General features: G+C 52.1%; 2 protein-coding genes across 3 annotated transcripts in view; one reads left to right on the forward strand and one right to left on the reverse strand.

The window, feature by feature from the left end:
* The window catches only part of ubn2a (ubinuclein 2a), a 14,632-nt gene extending 7,975 nt beyond the window's left edge, over nt 1–6,657 (forward strand). Inside the window, exons 11-17 of one of the 2 annotated variants that reach the window (XM_035405856.1) lie at nt 401–544; nt 760–810; nt 1,235–1,277; nt 1,681–3,027; nt 3,890–4,088; nt 5,485–5,553; nt 6,138–6,657. In XM_035405856.1, the coding sequence (XP_035261747.1) occupies nt 401–544; nt 760–810; nt 1,235–1,277; nt 1,681–3,027; nt 3,890–4,088; nt 5,485–5,553; nt 6,138–6,184 (1,900 nt within the window). In that variant the 3' untranslated portion in view covers nt 6,185–6,657. The remainder of the gene's footprint in view (nt 1–400; nt 545–759; nt 811–1,234; nt 1,278–1,680; nt 3,028–3,889; nt 4,089–5,484; nt 5,554–6,137) is intronic. The other variant, XM_035405857.1, reaches the window with a different exon arrangement.
* A 3,914-nt stretch (nt 6,658–10,571) lies between these two features.
* LOC118220646 (myosin-10-like) overlaps nt 10,572–16,085 on the reverse strand; it is a 30,103-nt gene continuing 24,589 nt past the window's right edge. Inside the window, exons 26-34 of the mRNA XM_035404663.1 lie at nt 15,579–15,791; nt 15,268–15,429; nt 14,965–15,093; nt 14,746–14,834; nt 14,484–14,607; nt 12,930–13,138; nt 11,905–12,013; nt 11,321–11,493; nt 10,572–10,745 (exon numbers count right to left, since the gene is read on the reverse strand). Of these exons, the coding sequence (XP_035260554.1) occupies nt 10,601–10,745; nt 11,321–11,493; nt 11,905–12,013; nt 12,930–13,138; nt 14,484–14,607; nt 14,746–14,834; nt 14,965–15,093; nt 15,268–15,429; nt 15,579–15,791 (1,353 nt within the window). The 3' untranslated portion in view covers nt 10,572–10,600. The remainder of the gene's footprint in view (nt 10,746–11,320; nt 11,494–11,904; nt 12,014–12,929; nt 13,139–14,483; nt 14,608–14,745; nt 14,835–14,964; nt 15,094–15,267; nt 15,430–15,578; nt 15,792–16,085) is intronic.

Raw genomic sequence — 16,085 nt, forward strand, 5'->3', positions numbered from 1 at the left:
TGCTGTGTGCGACTTAAAGTTGTGTTAGTCGCTCTGGATAACATCGGCTAAGTGCCTGTAATGTGATGTGATGTAATGTAATGTACTGTAATGTAATGTAATGTAGTGTAATGTATTGTATTGTGCTGTAATGTAGTGTAATGTATTGTATTGTAATGGACTGTAATATACTGTAATGTGCTGTAATGTAGTTTAGTGTAATGTAGTTTAGTGTAATGTACTGTAATATAGTTTAGTGTAATGTACTGTAATGTAGTGTAATGTAGTGTAGTGTAATGTGCTGTAATGTACTGTAATGTGATGTAGTGTAATGTGCTGTAATGTAGAGTAATGTAGTGTAATGTAGTGTAGTGTAATGTAGTGTAATGTAATGTGCTGTATTGTGCTGGGGCTGTTGCAGGACCCTGCTGTGTAACCTGGTTCGGGTGAAGCTGGGCTGCTATGCGCTGGAGGCCCAGTGCTCCCTGTCTGCAGAGGACTATCTCAAAGCCTTCATGGAGAACGAGGTCAAGCCCCTCTGGCCCAAGGGCTGGATGCAGGCCAGGTGTGTTCACGTGTGTGTGTGTGTGTGTGTGTGCGTGTGTGTGTGTGTGTGTGTGTGCGTGTGCGTGTGTGTGCGTGTGTCTCTGTATGTGTGGATGTGTGTATTGCATGTGGATGTGTCTGTTTGGTAAAGTTTGCTGTTCCCATGTTCTCTGTGTGTGTGTGTGTGTGTGTGAGAGGCGTTCATGCTGAGCCTGTGTGCTTCTCCTCTCTCAGGATGCTGTTTAAGGAAAGCCGCTCTGTACACAGTCACATGACCGGAAACCTGTAAGTTTATCTATCACACCGTCTCACATTTCTACTGTTACGCTTGGAACTCCCAAATGTTTTACCAGTACAGAAAGCAGCAAATGTGTGCTGATGAAAAATCATCAAATTTGATAAAATGTGTTACCATTCATTATTAATGAGTACATTCATAATACTACACTGCATTAATATGATATGAATACGAGATGACTTGAGAATGTGCATTAAGCACCATTCAGTTCTCACGCACATTATTTGACTTATTTTACACTGCTGAAAAGGTCAGTTCCAGTGCACTTCTGAATAGGGATCATTTTCTTAGCTAATGGACTCAGAGCAAAGATGATTCATAGGCAAACGCTGTTGTCGTTCTGCAGGAATATCAGACCCATTATCATAATTAAAGCAGGCGGTAAATGCCCTTCCCTTTGTTTAACTCCAGAGCCAAGAAGAAGATTGTCCCCACGCAGAAGGCCAAGGCCAAGGTGAGTGCTCATCTGCTAGCCTACTAGCCTGTTAGCGATGGCTGCTTGTTTCTTCTGTGCCTCTTCATGGCACAGCCTGGTTAAAACATGCCATTCCTACCTCCACTACTTGTGTTTGTTTTGAGGTGTGGTGTAGCAGAGTGCAGGTTTACCTTAAACGATGCTGTGGGACGTAGTTGGGGCGGAGGTGAATTTGGAACTCTAAACTGTGGACGGGGGAAGAGCAGCGGAAGACTTCCCCCTCCCTCAGCCCCGCTGTCCTGTGTGTCGTACTGCAGCACAAAGCCAAGGCGTAGTCATTATGCACCAGTGCTATGGCTGCTCTGCTTTATCCAGTCTCTCTGTAGGCCCCACAGTGTACTGTGTGTTTTAATAGTGCTGTTCCCTTCTCCCTGTGCTACAGGAGGGTGCCTGGGTCCAGATGCCCACCCCCACCTCCTCCGCGGCGGCCACGCCCTCCCCGGCCCCCGCCCCCGCCGTGCGCCGGCCCCTCCCCTCCTCCCCCTCGGAGACCATCTGCCTGTCGGACTCCCTGGACGACGACCTGATGGCGCCCTCGCTGGACTCCATCTCGCACGCCCTGGCGCTGCTGGGCAGCGCGGCCAAGGACCTGGTGCAGAGCGACGGGCCGCCCTCCCCCCCGGGCCCCCACGCCCACCGGCCCGGCGGCTCCGCCCCCGCCTCGCTGGCCACGCCCCACTACGCCTCCCTGCTCCCGCACGCCCTCCTGGGGAAGAAGGAAGCCCCCGCCATGTCCTTGGGCGGGGTGGGCGTCGTGACTACCTCTCCGTCCCCCTCTTCCTCCTCCTCCTCGTCCTCGGCTCGGAGCGAGGGGCTGGGGGGGGCGAAGGCGGCGGGGTCGCTGGTGCAGGCTCACAGACTCTCCCTCAGCTCCGCGCACAGGCCCGGCGTCTCTGCCATCAACAAACTCAGCCTGCCCAACTCGCCCTCTCCCCCAAAGCCACGGCCCCCCCCGACCGCCTCCCCGCTGCTGCCCCCCCAGCAGAAGTCTTTCTGCTCCCCGGGGGTGAAGGCTGGGGGGGCCGCCCCTCCCTCTGGACTGGTGAAGGGCGGCGGTAAGGCGGGGGCTGCTAACTGCAGTAACAGTGGCGTGCTGAGCATGCCTGCTCAGTCCCGAATGAACTCGCACACTCCTCAGCTCAACCCCAAAAGCCCTCAGACCCCCCGCCTGCCCCACTGTCCCTCCCCAGGCCCCTCCGCGCCCCACCTCCAGTCCAAACCCCACCAGCATCACCAGTCAAACTTCATCACACCAATGCAGGCCACCCTCACCAAGTCCTCGCACAGCAACAACCCGCCCATAATCAAGCTCACGCCCCGCCCCCCGGCCCCGACCCCGCCTCCTTCGTCATCCCCCTCCCCGTCCCCCTCCGCCTCCCCCTCCCTCCCCCCTCACTCGCGGGCCCAGCCCATTCAGAACGCGCACCAGTACTCTCCCAAAAACCCCGGCTTCCGCCCGCCCTTCTCCATCCCGGGGGGGGCGGCCAAGGCGGGACAGGGCAGCTACAGCCTCGCGGGGGGGCAGAAGAGCTCCCCCCACAGCAGCGCCAGCGCCAGCCCCACGAGCACCGCCTCCGTTTCCAGCCGCCCCGTCTCAAGCCCCTCCCCTTCCTCCAGCTCAGCCGGTCACGGGCAGCGGCAGAGGCCGGCGGGCGGGGCCAGCCAGGGGGCTAAGCCAGTGGCCAGCCGAGCGCCCGTTGCTTCTGTCCACTCCTCCCCTCTGTCTCAGGTGAGCTGGTTGGGGGGGGGTGGGGGAATTTGGGGTGGAGACCTCTCCTGTTAACCTGACACCACTGCCTGTAACCAGCTCAGCTTCATTTAACCTTAAGTCTAAAAACTAATGTAATGTTTACCCTGGAGTTGAGTAGCTGTGCATTCTGAAACACTCAGAGCAGGCTTAGCTGTGAATGGAGCGCTGTTTTGGTGAGTTCATCTGTCAGTCCTCCTCTTTAATGTCTGCTCAATGTAAACGCTCCGGTCACATGACTCCCTGCAGCACGCTTCAGAGCGCCGTGCTTCCTCCCCCTGGGTCGTTTAGACCGCGTGTTTTTCCCCAGAAATGCTGACGTTTAAATTCACTTCGCTCCGCGTCACGTGGCTCCCGTGTCACCAGCTGCAGGAACGCGGAGGCAGGCTGCCCCTCTCCTGCCTGCAGGCTAAAGGCTAGCGCACCGCTAAAGGCTAGCACGTGACTGACTCACAGGCCCAAAGCGTTGGCTATCGCAACCGCTTAGCTAAGAGTTTGGTACAAGGGCTTGTACCTTGTTGAATTTTAAATGCTTAAAAATATTTCAGTGTGGGGCAATGCATTATGGGATTTGGGTGGGGTGTTTGTATTTGTCTGTTGACAAAAATAGTATTATTGCTCTGTAGATTTAAGCTTGTTTTTTTTATATATACACACATACCTAGATATTATCAGCCTGTGGTTTATCTAAAATGAACGAACTGAACCCAGTTCATGAGGTTCAAACAGATGTTAAAATGGCTCCTTTAGTTTTTTAGCAGGGGGAGAGCTCGCCCGCCTCGTGGCTGTGGAAGCTGCCCTGGGGTGTAACCCTGTCTCCTCTGCCCCCCCCCCCCCCTCCCAGGTGTCCTCACCAGGCAGTAACCTCCTGGGCCCCGCGCCCCCCTCCCTGCCGCTCGGCTTTGGGATGCTGGGGGGGCTGGTGCCCGTCTCGCTGCCCTTCCAGTTCCCCTCCCTGCTCAACTTCTCCCCGTCCGGAGTGCCGGGGGGCAGCGGCTTGGGGGCGGCCGCCAGCAACAACTCAGGATACAGCCTGGCACATGGTGAGTGTGAGTGTGGGTGCACAGCGCCCCCTAGGGGTGCGGCTCCGCACTGCGGCTCACAGATACCACCCTTATCACGTACAGGCCTTCACTACAGCAGCTCTGCGGATGGAAGTGTTGTATTCATAGAGAGTTCTCTACATGGGTGAAGGTGTAGGTGCCTGTATTTAAACTAGCTAAAGCGGCTCTGCACCAGATGCACACTAGACAGTTTACCCAGGAGTATTCAGCACAGCCTCAGGAAGGGATCTCTCACACAGCGCACTGCTGCTGGGCGGGGTTTGGCCTGTTTTTTGGTTTTGTTTCTTATGCCTGAAAGTTGCTTTACGGTGTAATTCGGCCAGTGTTGTCTGGACTGAATGGCTAATCTTATCCTCGCCACACAGCTCCCTAAATTTTCAGGCCTCTGTGTCAAAGCTGGAGGTCGGAGGGCCTTCTGATGAGGTCATCCTGCTCATCTCTCATCTCCAAAAATAAATCCCGCAAAGGCATCCTGTGACCCCGCCCCTTAACTTTCCCGACATCACTTCCTGTTCTGAGTTTTTTCGCACAGCTTGTGTTCCTTACAGCCTTCCAGAGGGCTCTAACAGCATCGGCGTTGCACTGTTTCCTCTGTGGTTCAGGGGTACCTGTTCTTTTAAAAGGAGCAGCAGAATGGGACAGATCAGTGTTGCGCTGTTTCCTCTGTGGTTCAGGGGTACCTGTTCTTTTAAAAGGAGCAGCAGAATGGGACAGATCAGTCATTTAGAGGTTCAGAACACGAGGGTTTGATCCCAGAACGAATTCCGGCCTTCTTGGGTTAATCTAGCTTCAGGGGGCTCTTGTTAATGTCCTGGCCTTATCCACCGCGAGCTGAAAGATGAAACTGATCCCAGATCAGCACTGAGATGCTGTCTGAATCTGGACTCTGAAGATGGGAGGAGTGATAGGGAAAAGTGTTGCTTGTTCGGCCTCTGCGTTTAACTGTGTGTGTGTGTGTGTGTGTGTGTGTGTGTGTGTGTGTGTGTGCGCGTGCGCGTGCGTCTGTGTGTGTGTATCCATCAGCAGTTATTGTGCAGTGTGTGGCTTGTGTACCATGCTGTTGCTGTTCATTGCTGTCTATAGTGTGCTCTCTCTCTCTCTCTCTCTCTCTCTCTGCCTATGCTGTGTAAACAGGTCTCCCTCGAACTTTCTCACGCTCACGTTTTTTGATCAGTTCATCTGTGCAATCTTCCCCCCTTTTTTCCCCTCTGTCCTTCCCCTACCCGCCGGATTCGCCCCCCTCCCCCCTCCCCGTTGTGTTGGGCTGAGGCCTGCGACGTGCGTTTGGACGCCTGTGGGTCTCTCTCTCTCTCTCTCTCTCTCACCCTGTGCTCCCTGTTCTCTGTGGGCGGCCCCTCCCTCTGTCTCTCCTCAGATCTGTTAAAGAGTCTGCAGTCAGGGTCTCAGGCTGCGCTGCCTCCTCACTTGCAGCTTGCCTTCTCAGGTAAACTCTGCCCCCGCCCAAACCCCCCCAAAACCCCCTACCCCCTCCCTCCACCCCCCCCCCCCCAAAACCCCCCACCCCCTCCCTCCATCCCCCCCCCCAAAACCCCCCACCCACTCCCTCCACCCCCCCAAACCCCCCCACCCCCTCCCCCCAAACCCCCCCACCCACTCCCTCCACCCCCCCAAACCCCCCCACCCCCTCCCCCCAAACCCCCCCACCCACTCCCTCCACCCCCCCAAACCCCCCCACCCCCTCCCCCCAAAACCCCCCACCCACTCCCTCCACCCCCCCAAACCCCCCCACCCCCCTCACCGGCCCCCCAGCTGTCCGTCGATCTGTGTGCTGTCCGTCAGGTGACTCTCTTCACACCCCCCCCCCCCCACCCCCTCCCCTCCGGTCCTGTCCTGTTGCCCGTCTTGCTTGCTTGACTGTGGGTAGAGGCTGCATGGCCGTGTCCCCTCTCCCCGTAGCGTAGCACCATGTGTGCCTCTCACCGTCCCCGGTTTGTGTGTTCTAGTTGCCCCCCCCACCCCCCCACCTCCCCCCCCCAGTGTTCACTAAACCCTCTGCCTCCCGCACAGACGCCACCCAAAGCCAGGGAGGAGACGTGAAGAGGAAGTCTCACTGACCAACAGGAAGCCGGAGGAACGACGGGGCACCCGCGGCCCCGCCCCCCCCAGGAAGAGACGCTGGTCTGGAGCCGTCAGAGCGACCGCCGGCTTTTGGTCGGTTGAACTGCGGAAACGTCGGGATTTTCTCCTCCCGGGCTGTCCCATGACTGCTCTGGTGAATTAATTATTCTTGCTATAATTATTAATTATATCGTAATTTGGCTGAAAGGGTGAATGATGAACTTTTTTTTTTTTGTTTTTTTTTGTTTTTTTCGTCAACATGTTTACATGACAGACCTTTATCACTGTGGAAAAGAGAGAGGGAAGGCAGGAGAGAATACGCTACGTAATTTAAGTTATATTTAAGTAATCTTACTTATGTATTCTGGATTATTTTTCTGAAGCTGTTTTAACTATGAGTCCTGAATCCTGGTTTTTAGGAGACTCCCCTCTCTCCCTCTGAGATGGTACGATCCTACCCCCCCCCCCCCCCCCCGGGAGTCGTACTATTCAAGCCCCGCCCCCCCCCCCCCCCCCCCCCCACTGCAGACTGTTAACACAAGTAGCTATTTTTATTGAAAAGTGACTTGTAATTAATTTACACACAGGGATAACGCTTTCCACTTATGATTTAAGTGCGAGCGTACATGAACTTGAGTGTGTGCGTGTGCGTGCGTGCGTGAGTGAGTGTGTATATACTGTATTCTCTTACCAGGTCAGTCTGTATATAGATAGCATATCCCCCCCCCTCTCTGTCCTGCTCCCTGTCCCCCTCTGGTGCTGCTTTCACACTGGACTTACTTTGGAGAAACTTGAAGTTGAGTGAATATCCCATATATGGAGCAACAGAGAAAGGGTGAGAGGGAAGGAGAGAGAGAGAGAAGGAGGGAAGACGATTGTAGCCTACTTGAACTTTATTTTGAATTTTGTTGCTGTTCCAATAAAACTCAAGAACACACAGACTCATAACAAAAAAAAAAGCCTTAGTTTGTAAGTTAAAAGAACTATGCAGGATGGTAAAATGCTTATAGCAGAACTACAAATTGTTGCTTGGGGATTTCTGTTGCCATTATCCACCTGTCTGGATGTTTGTAGGAGTAAGATCATACGTGTGTGTCGCTCTCTTCCTACATTTATAATAAAAAGGAAAAAACAGCTCACCACCTCATTCCCCCCTTTACTCATCTCGTGTACCTTTTCCTCTTCCTCCTCATGTCATTTCAGACACACTGCTATCCCATTCCGTGTTCCTGTTCCTTCTCCCAGTCATTTCAGAAACACTGCTATCCCATTCCGTGTTCCTGTTCCTTCTCCCAGTCATTTCAGACACTGCGATCCCATTCTTCTGTTCCTGTTCCTTCTCCCAGTCATTTCAGAAACCCTGCTATCCCATTCCGTGTTCCTGTTCCTTCTCCCAGTCATTTCAGACACACTGCTATCCCATTCTGTGTTCCTGTTCCTTCTTCCAGTCATTTCAGACACTGCGATCCCATTCTTCTGTTCCTGTTCCTTCTCTCATGTCATTTCAGACACACTGCGATCCCATTCTTCTGTTCCTGTTCCTTCTCTCATGTCATTTCAGACACACTGCGATCCCATTCTTCTGTTCCTGTTCCTTCTCTCATGCCATTTCAGACACACTGCGATCCCATTCTTCTGTTCCTGTTCCTTCTCTCATGCCATTTCAGACACACTGCTATCCCATTCTTCTGTTCCTGTTCCTTCTCTCATGTCATTTCAGACACACTGCTATCCCATTCCCACTCCATCCCAGCCTTCGACTGACTGACAGAATTGTGGAACCAAAGATAATGTCTGTAGGTTAGAATGGCTGCGAAGTCGGTCACTTTTTTTTCTTTTTTTTTTGTTTTAAAAGCATATACTTAAAAATGTATCTGTGTGTTTGTGTATGTCTGCGTGTGGAAGTCTTTGTAAACCAACTTTGGTAATGTTTTGGGTTCACATTTGGGGGGGTATATTGTCTCGGTTAATTTTGTCTTTCGTAGATTATTTTTGTGTGATGAATAAAAAAAAAAGGCTGTTGGTTTTCAGTTGGGACTCTCTTTGTACACGCGTCTACATTACTTTTAACGTCTGTTTTTTAATCCTGTAAATTTGGATTTAAACCGATTCTACGAGAGGTACTGCTTTTTCGAGATCGTAAAGGACACAGGGCATTTTACCAGTCAACTCTAAGCATATGGTCGTATTTTGTGTGGTTTACTCAGTGGAAAAATGGGGCTTTACTTCTCCCCTCAGCTCTCTGTAGGTGTGCACACTGCAGAATTCTCCCAAGGAGAAACACTGGCAGTTTTGCACTGGGCTCAGTACATCCAGCTTCTTGCTCATTGGTATTTATACTGGGGGGTGATGGGAAACGTCAGTCAGCCAAGTCTTGCAGCTAAGTCAAGTCACACTTGTTCTAACGGTTCCTGCTTAATTGAAAATGAAGCATTTCCGTTTGAATGCAATCTTTCCCATTTCAATCCTGAAAATGAGAGCATTGGGCTGCAGCTTCTGGTGGAGGGCTCAACTTGTGCTCAAATCTCAGCACAAAACGCATGGAATTAGAAGCAAATCGAGTAAAAAAAAAAAAAGAAAAATCACAAATAATTTCTATAATGAATATGTTTTATTTTCTTTTACAAAAATCATTGTCTAGAAATACAGGTATACAAGAAATAATAGGAGATATTTGTAGTTGAATGCCTGGTTGTCAACAGCCAGTCCGATAATATAACTACCTCATGAATGTTAAAGCTTTTAACCAAATGAAATCACAAAACGTCCTGTCCGAGAGAACAGAAGGCTCAACATTTCATACAGTTAATAACACTGATTCATATCCACATACTATCTGATCACTAAAACTGAAGAGGTACATCAGGTATGATAATGAAGCACAGCAAAATACAAGAAAAAAAATTTGTTTCATGTTTATCTTGTTAGGTTTGCACATACCAGTAATACATATATGTATATGTCCAATAAGTACATATATGTAAACATTTTTTTTAATCCCGCTAATGCTTTATGTAGTGTCTAAGGCACTTCTCAAAGAAACGTGTAACTAACAGAATATAATGAGTTTTGTTCTGTAGTTGAGCTTTAATGCACAAATAAAATGTGTAGGAACAGTAGTGATAGATACGCAGATTCTGGCATGTCTATGCCCACACTGTGACATGTAGTGGCCTCTTAGTGGACTTGGGAATGACAAGTCCCCTCAAGGAAAAAGAAAAAAGAAAAAAGAAAAGGAAGCAAAAAGCAGACCAGGGAAAAGTCTCTGTCTGAGAAAGGGGGAGGGGCTACATTAGCATACGGGGGAGTGGTTAATAGACTAATGTGACCAGATCAAGGTCCTTTACCCATCACAGACCGCGTCAGACAGAGCAAGGTGACCCCCCCCCCCTCTTACTTTTAGAGAGCGGGGGTGAGATCGGTTAAAAATCCTTTCTGTCAGAGATGCATTTCAAACACTGTCACAGAGCACAAAGGGGGGGGTGGGGGGGGGGGGCTCGTACCTCCAGATCTCTCTTTTTTTTTGGGGTGTACGGGGGGGGGGGCACGCTTAGTGCTTCCGATGTCTGCTGCGTTTCGTATGCATCATTCCACACAGGACTGTCCGTGTGACTTTTTAAGCGCTTGCAACACAACCCCAGCCCCCACCCCCCACTCCAAAACATGCTAATCTGTCCCTTCTTGGACAGAATACATAAGTGTTAGTCAAAAAAAAGAAGGAAAAGAAAGGATACCTCTGTAAGAATCCTACGGTTTACTTTTCAGTCATTTATTCCTGTGCTGAGAAACGCTTTAGCAAAAATTGTCTTTTTTTCACAGTTTGAATTTTCCAGTCCATTTCAGAAGAGGTCCAAACACACAACTCTTCCTGTTGCAAACCTTCCTGCTCTGTTGCTAATGAAAGATAAATGGTCTGCATGTCAGACACATGCGGTAGCCACGGGCCGGCTGTACCTGTGTGTCACCCGCCTGGAGTGGGACTGTCGTTCACTGAGAGCACAGGGTGTATCAGGCATACTTATAGGAGATGGCTTTACACTGTGTATGTGTTAAGGGGGGGGGGGGGGGTGTGGGGGTGGGGGAGTCGATCGCTCCTTTTATTCTGTGTTTTGTGTGCGTGCGCACACACACACGTGTGTATATATACATGCACGCACATGCGCGCGGTCTGTGTGTGAAATGCGCTTGTACCTGTGTGTTCTGTTCTGAAGCAGAAGCAGAGTGCGCTGTCAGGAAGCTGCAGCTGCGTTAGGAGGCGGTGCAGGTGCAGGTGAGAGTTCGCTCAGCCGTGGGTAAGGCAGGGATGTGCTGTGCTGGCTGGTGGGTCGGGGAGCTGAGGTGCTTGTCGCATGCGGGAGGGGGGGGGTGGGAGGGGGAGGGGGGTGTTTGGGGGGTGGGTCCCGGGGGCCGCTCTACTCGGCCGGCGACGCCTGCGTCTCGTTGACGTCGCTGGCCTTGCTGTCGGCGTCGTCGTCCGACAGCTCGACCGAGGCGCCCTCCACCTGCAGCTGCCGGCGGCCCGAGCGGCTGGAGGAGAAGCTGATTGGCCCGCCGCGCCTGTGGGGGGAGGGGGTCAGAGATTAAACTCCTGGGACAGGACCAAGGTAACAGCAAGCCTTTACCACTCATGCAGGCGATTAGTAGTAGTCTCCACCCACTTTAAATACACTGGAGCAGAGCTCAGATTGGTAGTGCTGTTGAACACGAAATGTACATGAGATTTAAGTGTGCGTATGTACTGTATGTATGTATGCCTGTGTCTTGCAGTACTGTTAAAGTAAGTATGAGTGTGTGTTTGTGTGTGTATGTACGTGTGTGTGTGTATATGTGATGTGTGTGGGTGTGTGTGCATGCCCGTGGGTGTGTCTGTGTGTGTGTGTGTGTGTGTGTGTATGTGTGTGTGTGTGCCTGTGTGTGTGTGTGTGCGTGTGCGTGTGTGTGTGTCTGTGTGTGTGTGTGTGTGTGTGTGTGTATATGTGATGTGTGTGTGTGTATATGTGATGTGTGTGTGTGTGTATACTCGTGCTCATTCTGGGTCAGCGGCGGTACCTGAGGCGGTTCTTCAGCGTGTGTGTGTGTGTGTGTGTGTGTGTGTGTGTGTACTCGTGCTCGTTCTGAGTCGGCGGCGGTACCTGAGGCGGTTCTTCAGCGTGTGCACCTCGCGGCTCAGGCCCTCGCTGGCCTCGGTGGCGTCCTCCAGCTCCCGCTGCAGCTTCCTGCGGTTGGCGTTGGCGCGGGTGGCCTCCTCCTCCGCCTCCTCCAGCTGCCTCTTCAGCTGCTTCATCCTGGAGTTTGCCTTCTCCATCTGATTCAGAGATTCAGCGAGTCAGAGATTCAGAGTCAGAGATACAGAGAGTCAGAGATTCAGAGCATCAGAGCGTCAGATATTCAGAGCGTCAGAGATTCAGAGAGTCAGAGATTCAGATCGTCAGAGAGTCAGAGATTCAGAGAGTCAGAGATTCAGAGATTCAGAGAGTCAGAGATTCAGAGAGTCAGAGATTCCGACCGTGGGAGAGTCAGACATTCAGAGTCAGAGATTCAGAGATTCAGAGAGTCAGAGATTCCGACCGTGGGAGAGTCAGACATTCAGAGTCAGAGATTCAGAGGATTCAGAGAATCAGAGATTCAGAGCGTCAGAGCCAGCGCCCAGCCCCTCCTGGTCCGCCATTTCCTTTCAGAAGGTCACAGCCACGGCCACGCACGTGGTCTTCCTCACCTGCTCCTTGTACTGGTCGGCATGGCGACGCTCATCCTCCACCTGCATGAACACCTCCTTCAGCTTCTTCTCCGTGCGGCGCACGATCTTGTTGGCAGCGGCTCTCTCCCTGGGAGTCAAAGGGGGGGGGGGGGGGAACGAGCTGATTCAGCAGGACGGCATGTGGAGGAACAGCCGCTCCTTCCGCCCAACAGCTACACCAGCAGCCAGACCCATGGCCCTCGCCTCCTTCAGGACACCATTTTACACAGAACTTGATACCATGGATTTTTCTGTTTTATGCTTCAGTGTAAATTCAGAACATAACATGTCTGTTTCTTACCTTCACACAATACTATACGTTATTTTTTAAATTACATAACCTGGTTAAACTGTGCTCTATTCTGTAAATGACAATTCATGCAGTAGCTCAGTCTTTCATTCTTAGACAAACTTACTATCCATAGTGTGGCAATTTTTTTCTTGTATAGAGAATGTATTTATATAGAGTTCATTAATAAGCTCTATAGCAGTGCACTGGGAACACAACAACAAAGTGTGATAGAACATCAGCTTCAGCTAAAACTTCCATAAATATGAACAAAAATATTCCTATCACGAAAAACCAGCTGTGCATGCGCTGAAGGCTCACATGAAAACAGAAAAAAATCAGTCAGGGAGTTGAGTGGCCAGTCAGTAGAGAATAGGGAACGCACTAGATAACTGGAACAACACCAGATGTCAGAACTCCTTTCCTTCTCAAAATGCACACCCAGTACACTGAGGTAAGGAACACCACTACAATTTCAGATTGTACCCTTTTACCCAGTTACCCTTCGGTACTTCAGAGCTGGAGGCAGTATCAAAGAATATTATTTCGCCGCTCTTCGACTGAAAGCTCAAAGGATCTGGTGACTGCAGGAGAGCTGTTCATACTGGTGCCCAGAGGAGCACGGTGGAGGTGGAGGTGGAGGTGGAGGTGGAGGCGTCCCTCCACTCACAGAGTGCGTGTTTTTCGGGTGGCTCTGCACCGTAAGCAAACTCACTTGGCCTCCTGCTCCAGCTGCTCCTCCAGCTGGAGGATCTTGGCCTCCAGGGCGGCGATGGTGACCTTGAACTTGGACTTGACGGAGCCCTCCAGCTCCTGCAGCTTCAGCTTCAGCTCCTTGTTCTGGCGCTCCAGCTGCTGCCGAGCGTTCTCGCTCTTCTGGGCCGCGCTGCGCTCGCCCACCAGCTCCGTGTTCAGGGTGTCCACCTGGGGGGGAGGGAGGGAGGGAGGGAATGAGAGAGAGAGAGAGGGAGGGAGGGAGGGAGGGAGGGAGGAGGGTCACTGCAGCAGCGCTGTTCCCGCCGAACCAGGCCACTCAGATCTGCACACCTCACTGGGATGTGAGCAGTCTCTACGTACTCACTGGGGTATGCATTTCTAATCTGAGCTCACGTGCAGCTGATTAATATTAGATGGTAAATATTAGATGCTAGGGTCATCTGTGAAACCAGAGGCTGTACCTGCATGCTGGTGTGTGTGTTTAAAAAGGCTGTACCCGCAAGCTGGTGTGAGTTTAAAGAGGCTGTACCTGCATGCTGGTGTGTGTTTAAAACAGCTGTACCTGCATGCTGGTGTGTGTTTAAAGCAGCTGTACCTGCATGCTGGTGTGTGTTTAAAGAGGCTGTACCTGCATGCTGGTGTGTGTTTAAAGAGGCTGTACCTGCATGCTGGTGTGTGTTTAAAGAGGCTGTACCTGCATGCTGGTGTGTGTTTAAAGAGGCTGTACCTGCATGCTGGTGTGTGTTTAAAACAGCTGTACCTGCATGCTGGTGTGTGTTTAAAGCAGCTGTACCTGCATGCTGGTGTGTGTTTAAAGAGGCTGTACCTGCATGCTGGTGTGTGTTTAAAGAGGCTGTACCTGCATGCTGGTGTGTGTTTAAAGAGGCTGTACCTGCATGCTGGTGTGTGTTTAAAGAGGCTGTACCTGCATGTTGGTGTGTGTTTAAAGAGGCTGTACCTGCATGCTGGCGTGTGTCTAAAGCAGCTGTACCTGCATGCTGGTGTGTGTTTAAAGCAGCTGTACCTGCATGCTGGTGTGTGTTTAAAGCAGCTGTACCTGCATGCTGGTGTGTGTTTAAAGCAGCTGTACCTGCATGCTGGCGTGTGTTTAAAGCAGCTGTACCTGCATGCTGGCGTGTGTTTAAAGCAGCTGTACCTGCATGCTGGCGTGTGTTTAAAGCAGCTGTACCTGCATGCTGGTGTGTGTTTAAAGCAGCTGTACCTGCATGCTGGTGTGTGTTTAAAGCAGCTGTACCTGCATGCTGGTGTGTGTTTAAAGCAGCTGTACCTGCATGCTGGTGTGTGTTTAAAGCAGCTGTACCTGCATGGTGGTGTGAGTTTAAAGCAGCTGTACCTGCATGCTGGTGTGTGTTTAAAGAGGCTATACCTGCATGGTGGTGTGTGTTTAAAGCAGCTGTACCTGCATGCTGGTGTGTGTTTAAAGCAGCTGTACCTGCATGCTGGTGTGTGTAAAGCAGCTGTACCTGCATGCTGGCGTGTGTGTTTAAAGCAGCTGTACCTGCATGCTGGTGTGTGTCTAAAGCAGCTGTACCTGCATGGTGGTCTTGCGGAAGCGGTCGTTGAGCAGCTCCATGTTGCTCTGCTCCTCCTCCAGCTCCTCCTCCAGCTGGGCGATCCGCGCCTCCAGCCTCCGCTTCTCATCCAGCAGCGCGGACCTGAGATGGACAGCCGGACAGACAGACAGATTTAAATCTGTATATGAGGCTCTATAGGATAGGATATAAGGATCTATTCACTGCTTTTCCGCGGACTGGCAGACAGTGCACTGCTGAGGCCAGCAGGGGGCGACTCACTTCCCAGAGGCGCTGTTGGAGATTTCGTCGGCCAGCTCATCCCGCTCCTGCTCAGCATGGCGCCGGCCCCTCTCTGAGGCCGCCAGGTCCTGGGGAGAGGACACGCGCACACACACACGCACACACACGCACATACACACATATGCACATTAGAGCTGCTCACAGTATCAGAGGTTCAGAGCCGTATACACGGCCTCCTGGAAGAGCAGCGACACACACCTCCTGCAGCTGCAGAATCTCGGCCTCCAGGCTCTTCAGCTTCTTCTCGTTCTCCTTGGACTGGGTGAAGATCTCGTCGCGGGAGGCGCGGGCTTCCTCCAGCTCCCTCTGATAGTCCTTCATCTGGGCCTGAGAGAGAGAGAGAGAGAGAGAGAGAGAGAGAGAGAGAGAGAGAGAGAGAGAGAGAGAGAGAGACCACAGTGAAACTCAACTCTGAGAGGAACGCATTCTGACTGAACAAATGCAGGCAGGTTGTTGTACAGTTGCCAAGCGACCTGATCACCGCGGCGACGGTGTAAGTACCTGGAGCTTGCGCAGCTGTTTGATGGCTTCGTCCCGGGCCTTGTTCGATGCCTCGATCTGAGCCTCCAGGTCTTTGAGGTCCATCTCCATCTTCTTCTTGGCGGCCACGGCCAGCGCCCTCTGCTTGCGCTCGTCCTCAAGCTCCGCCTCCATCTCCCTCACCTGCGGGGCGGGGCGGGGGGGGGGGGGGGAGTGGGCCTCGTTAACGCAAGGGAGGAGGAGGTGTGCAAGGGGGGGGGGGGGGGGCAGAGCTCCCTATATGGCTCACACGCTCAGATCCAGCGGGGGGGTTTGGAGGGACTTCTCTCTACCTGTTTGACCAGCTGTCTCTTCTTCTCCTCTCCCATCTCGTCGCGGGCCAGCAGGTCCCTGTCGAACTGCGCCTTCATGGCCTGCATGTTGACCTCCAGCCGCAGCTTGGCGTCCTCCGTGGCCTGCAGCTCGTCCTCCAGCTCCTCCAGCTGCGTGCGCATCTCCTCCACCTGCTGCTCCAGGGTGCGCTTCGACTTCTCCAGCTCGTGCACCTGCGCAGGTAACACACGCACCTTGCTGAAGGTGCTCACCACTTCCCACTGAAGCCTCTCTCTCGCTTCTGCTCCCAGTCTAGATAAGGCTGAGCTCAACCCACCCATCTGACAGGTCCATCAATGAATTGCCACATTACAAACTCTTGCACATCAAAAAAAAAATCATACAAAGTTTAAGGAAGCAGGAAGCTCCCAGCACCCAAAATCCTACATCTAACATTACACAACCTCCCACAGGACTACACACCCCTCTCCCACGTGCTCGCACGCTAATACGCTAACCCCCACTCT

The sequence above is a fragment of the Anguilla anguilla genome, chromosome 2 (genome assembly GCF_013347855.1).
Source record: "Anguilla anguilla isolate fAngAng1 chromosome 2, fAngAng1.pri, whole genome shotgun sequence".
Classification (NCBI taxonomy): domain Eukaryota; kingdom Metazoa; phylum Chordata; class Actinopteri; order Anguilliformes; family Anguillidae; genus Anguilla; species Anguilla anguilla.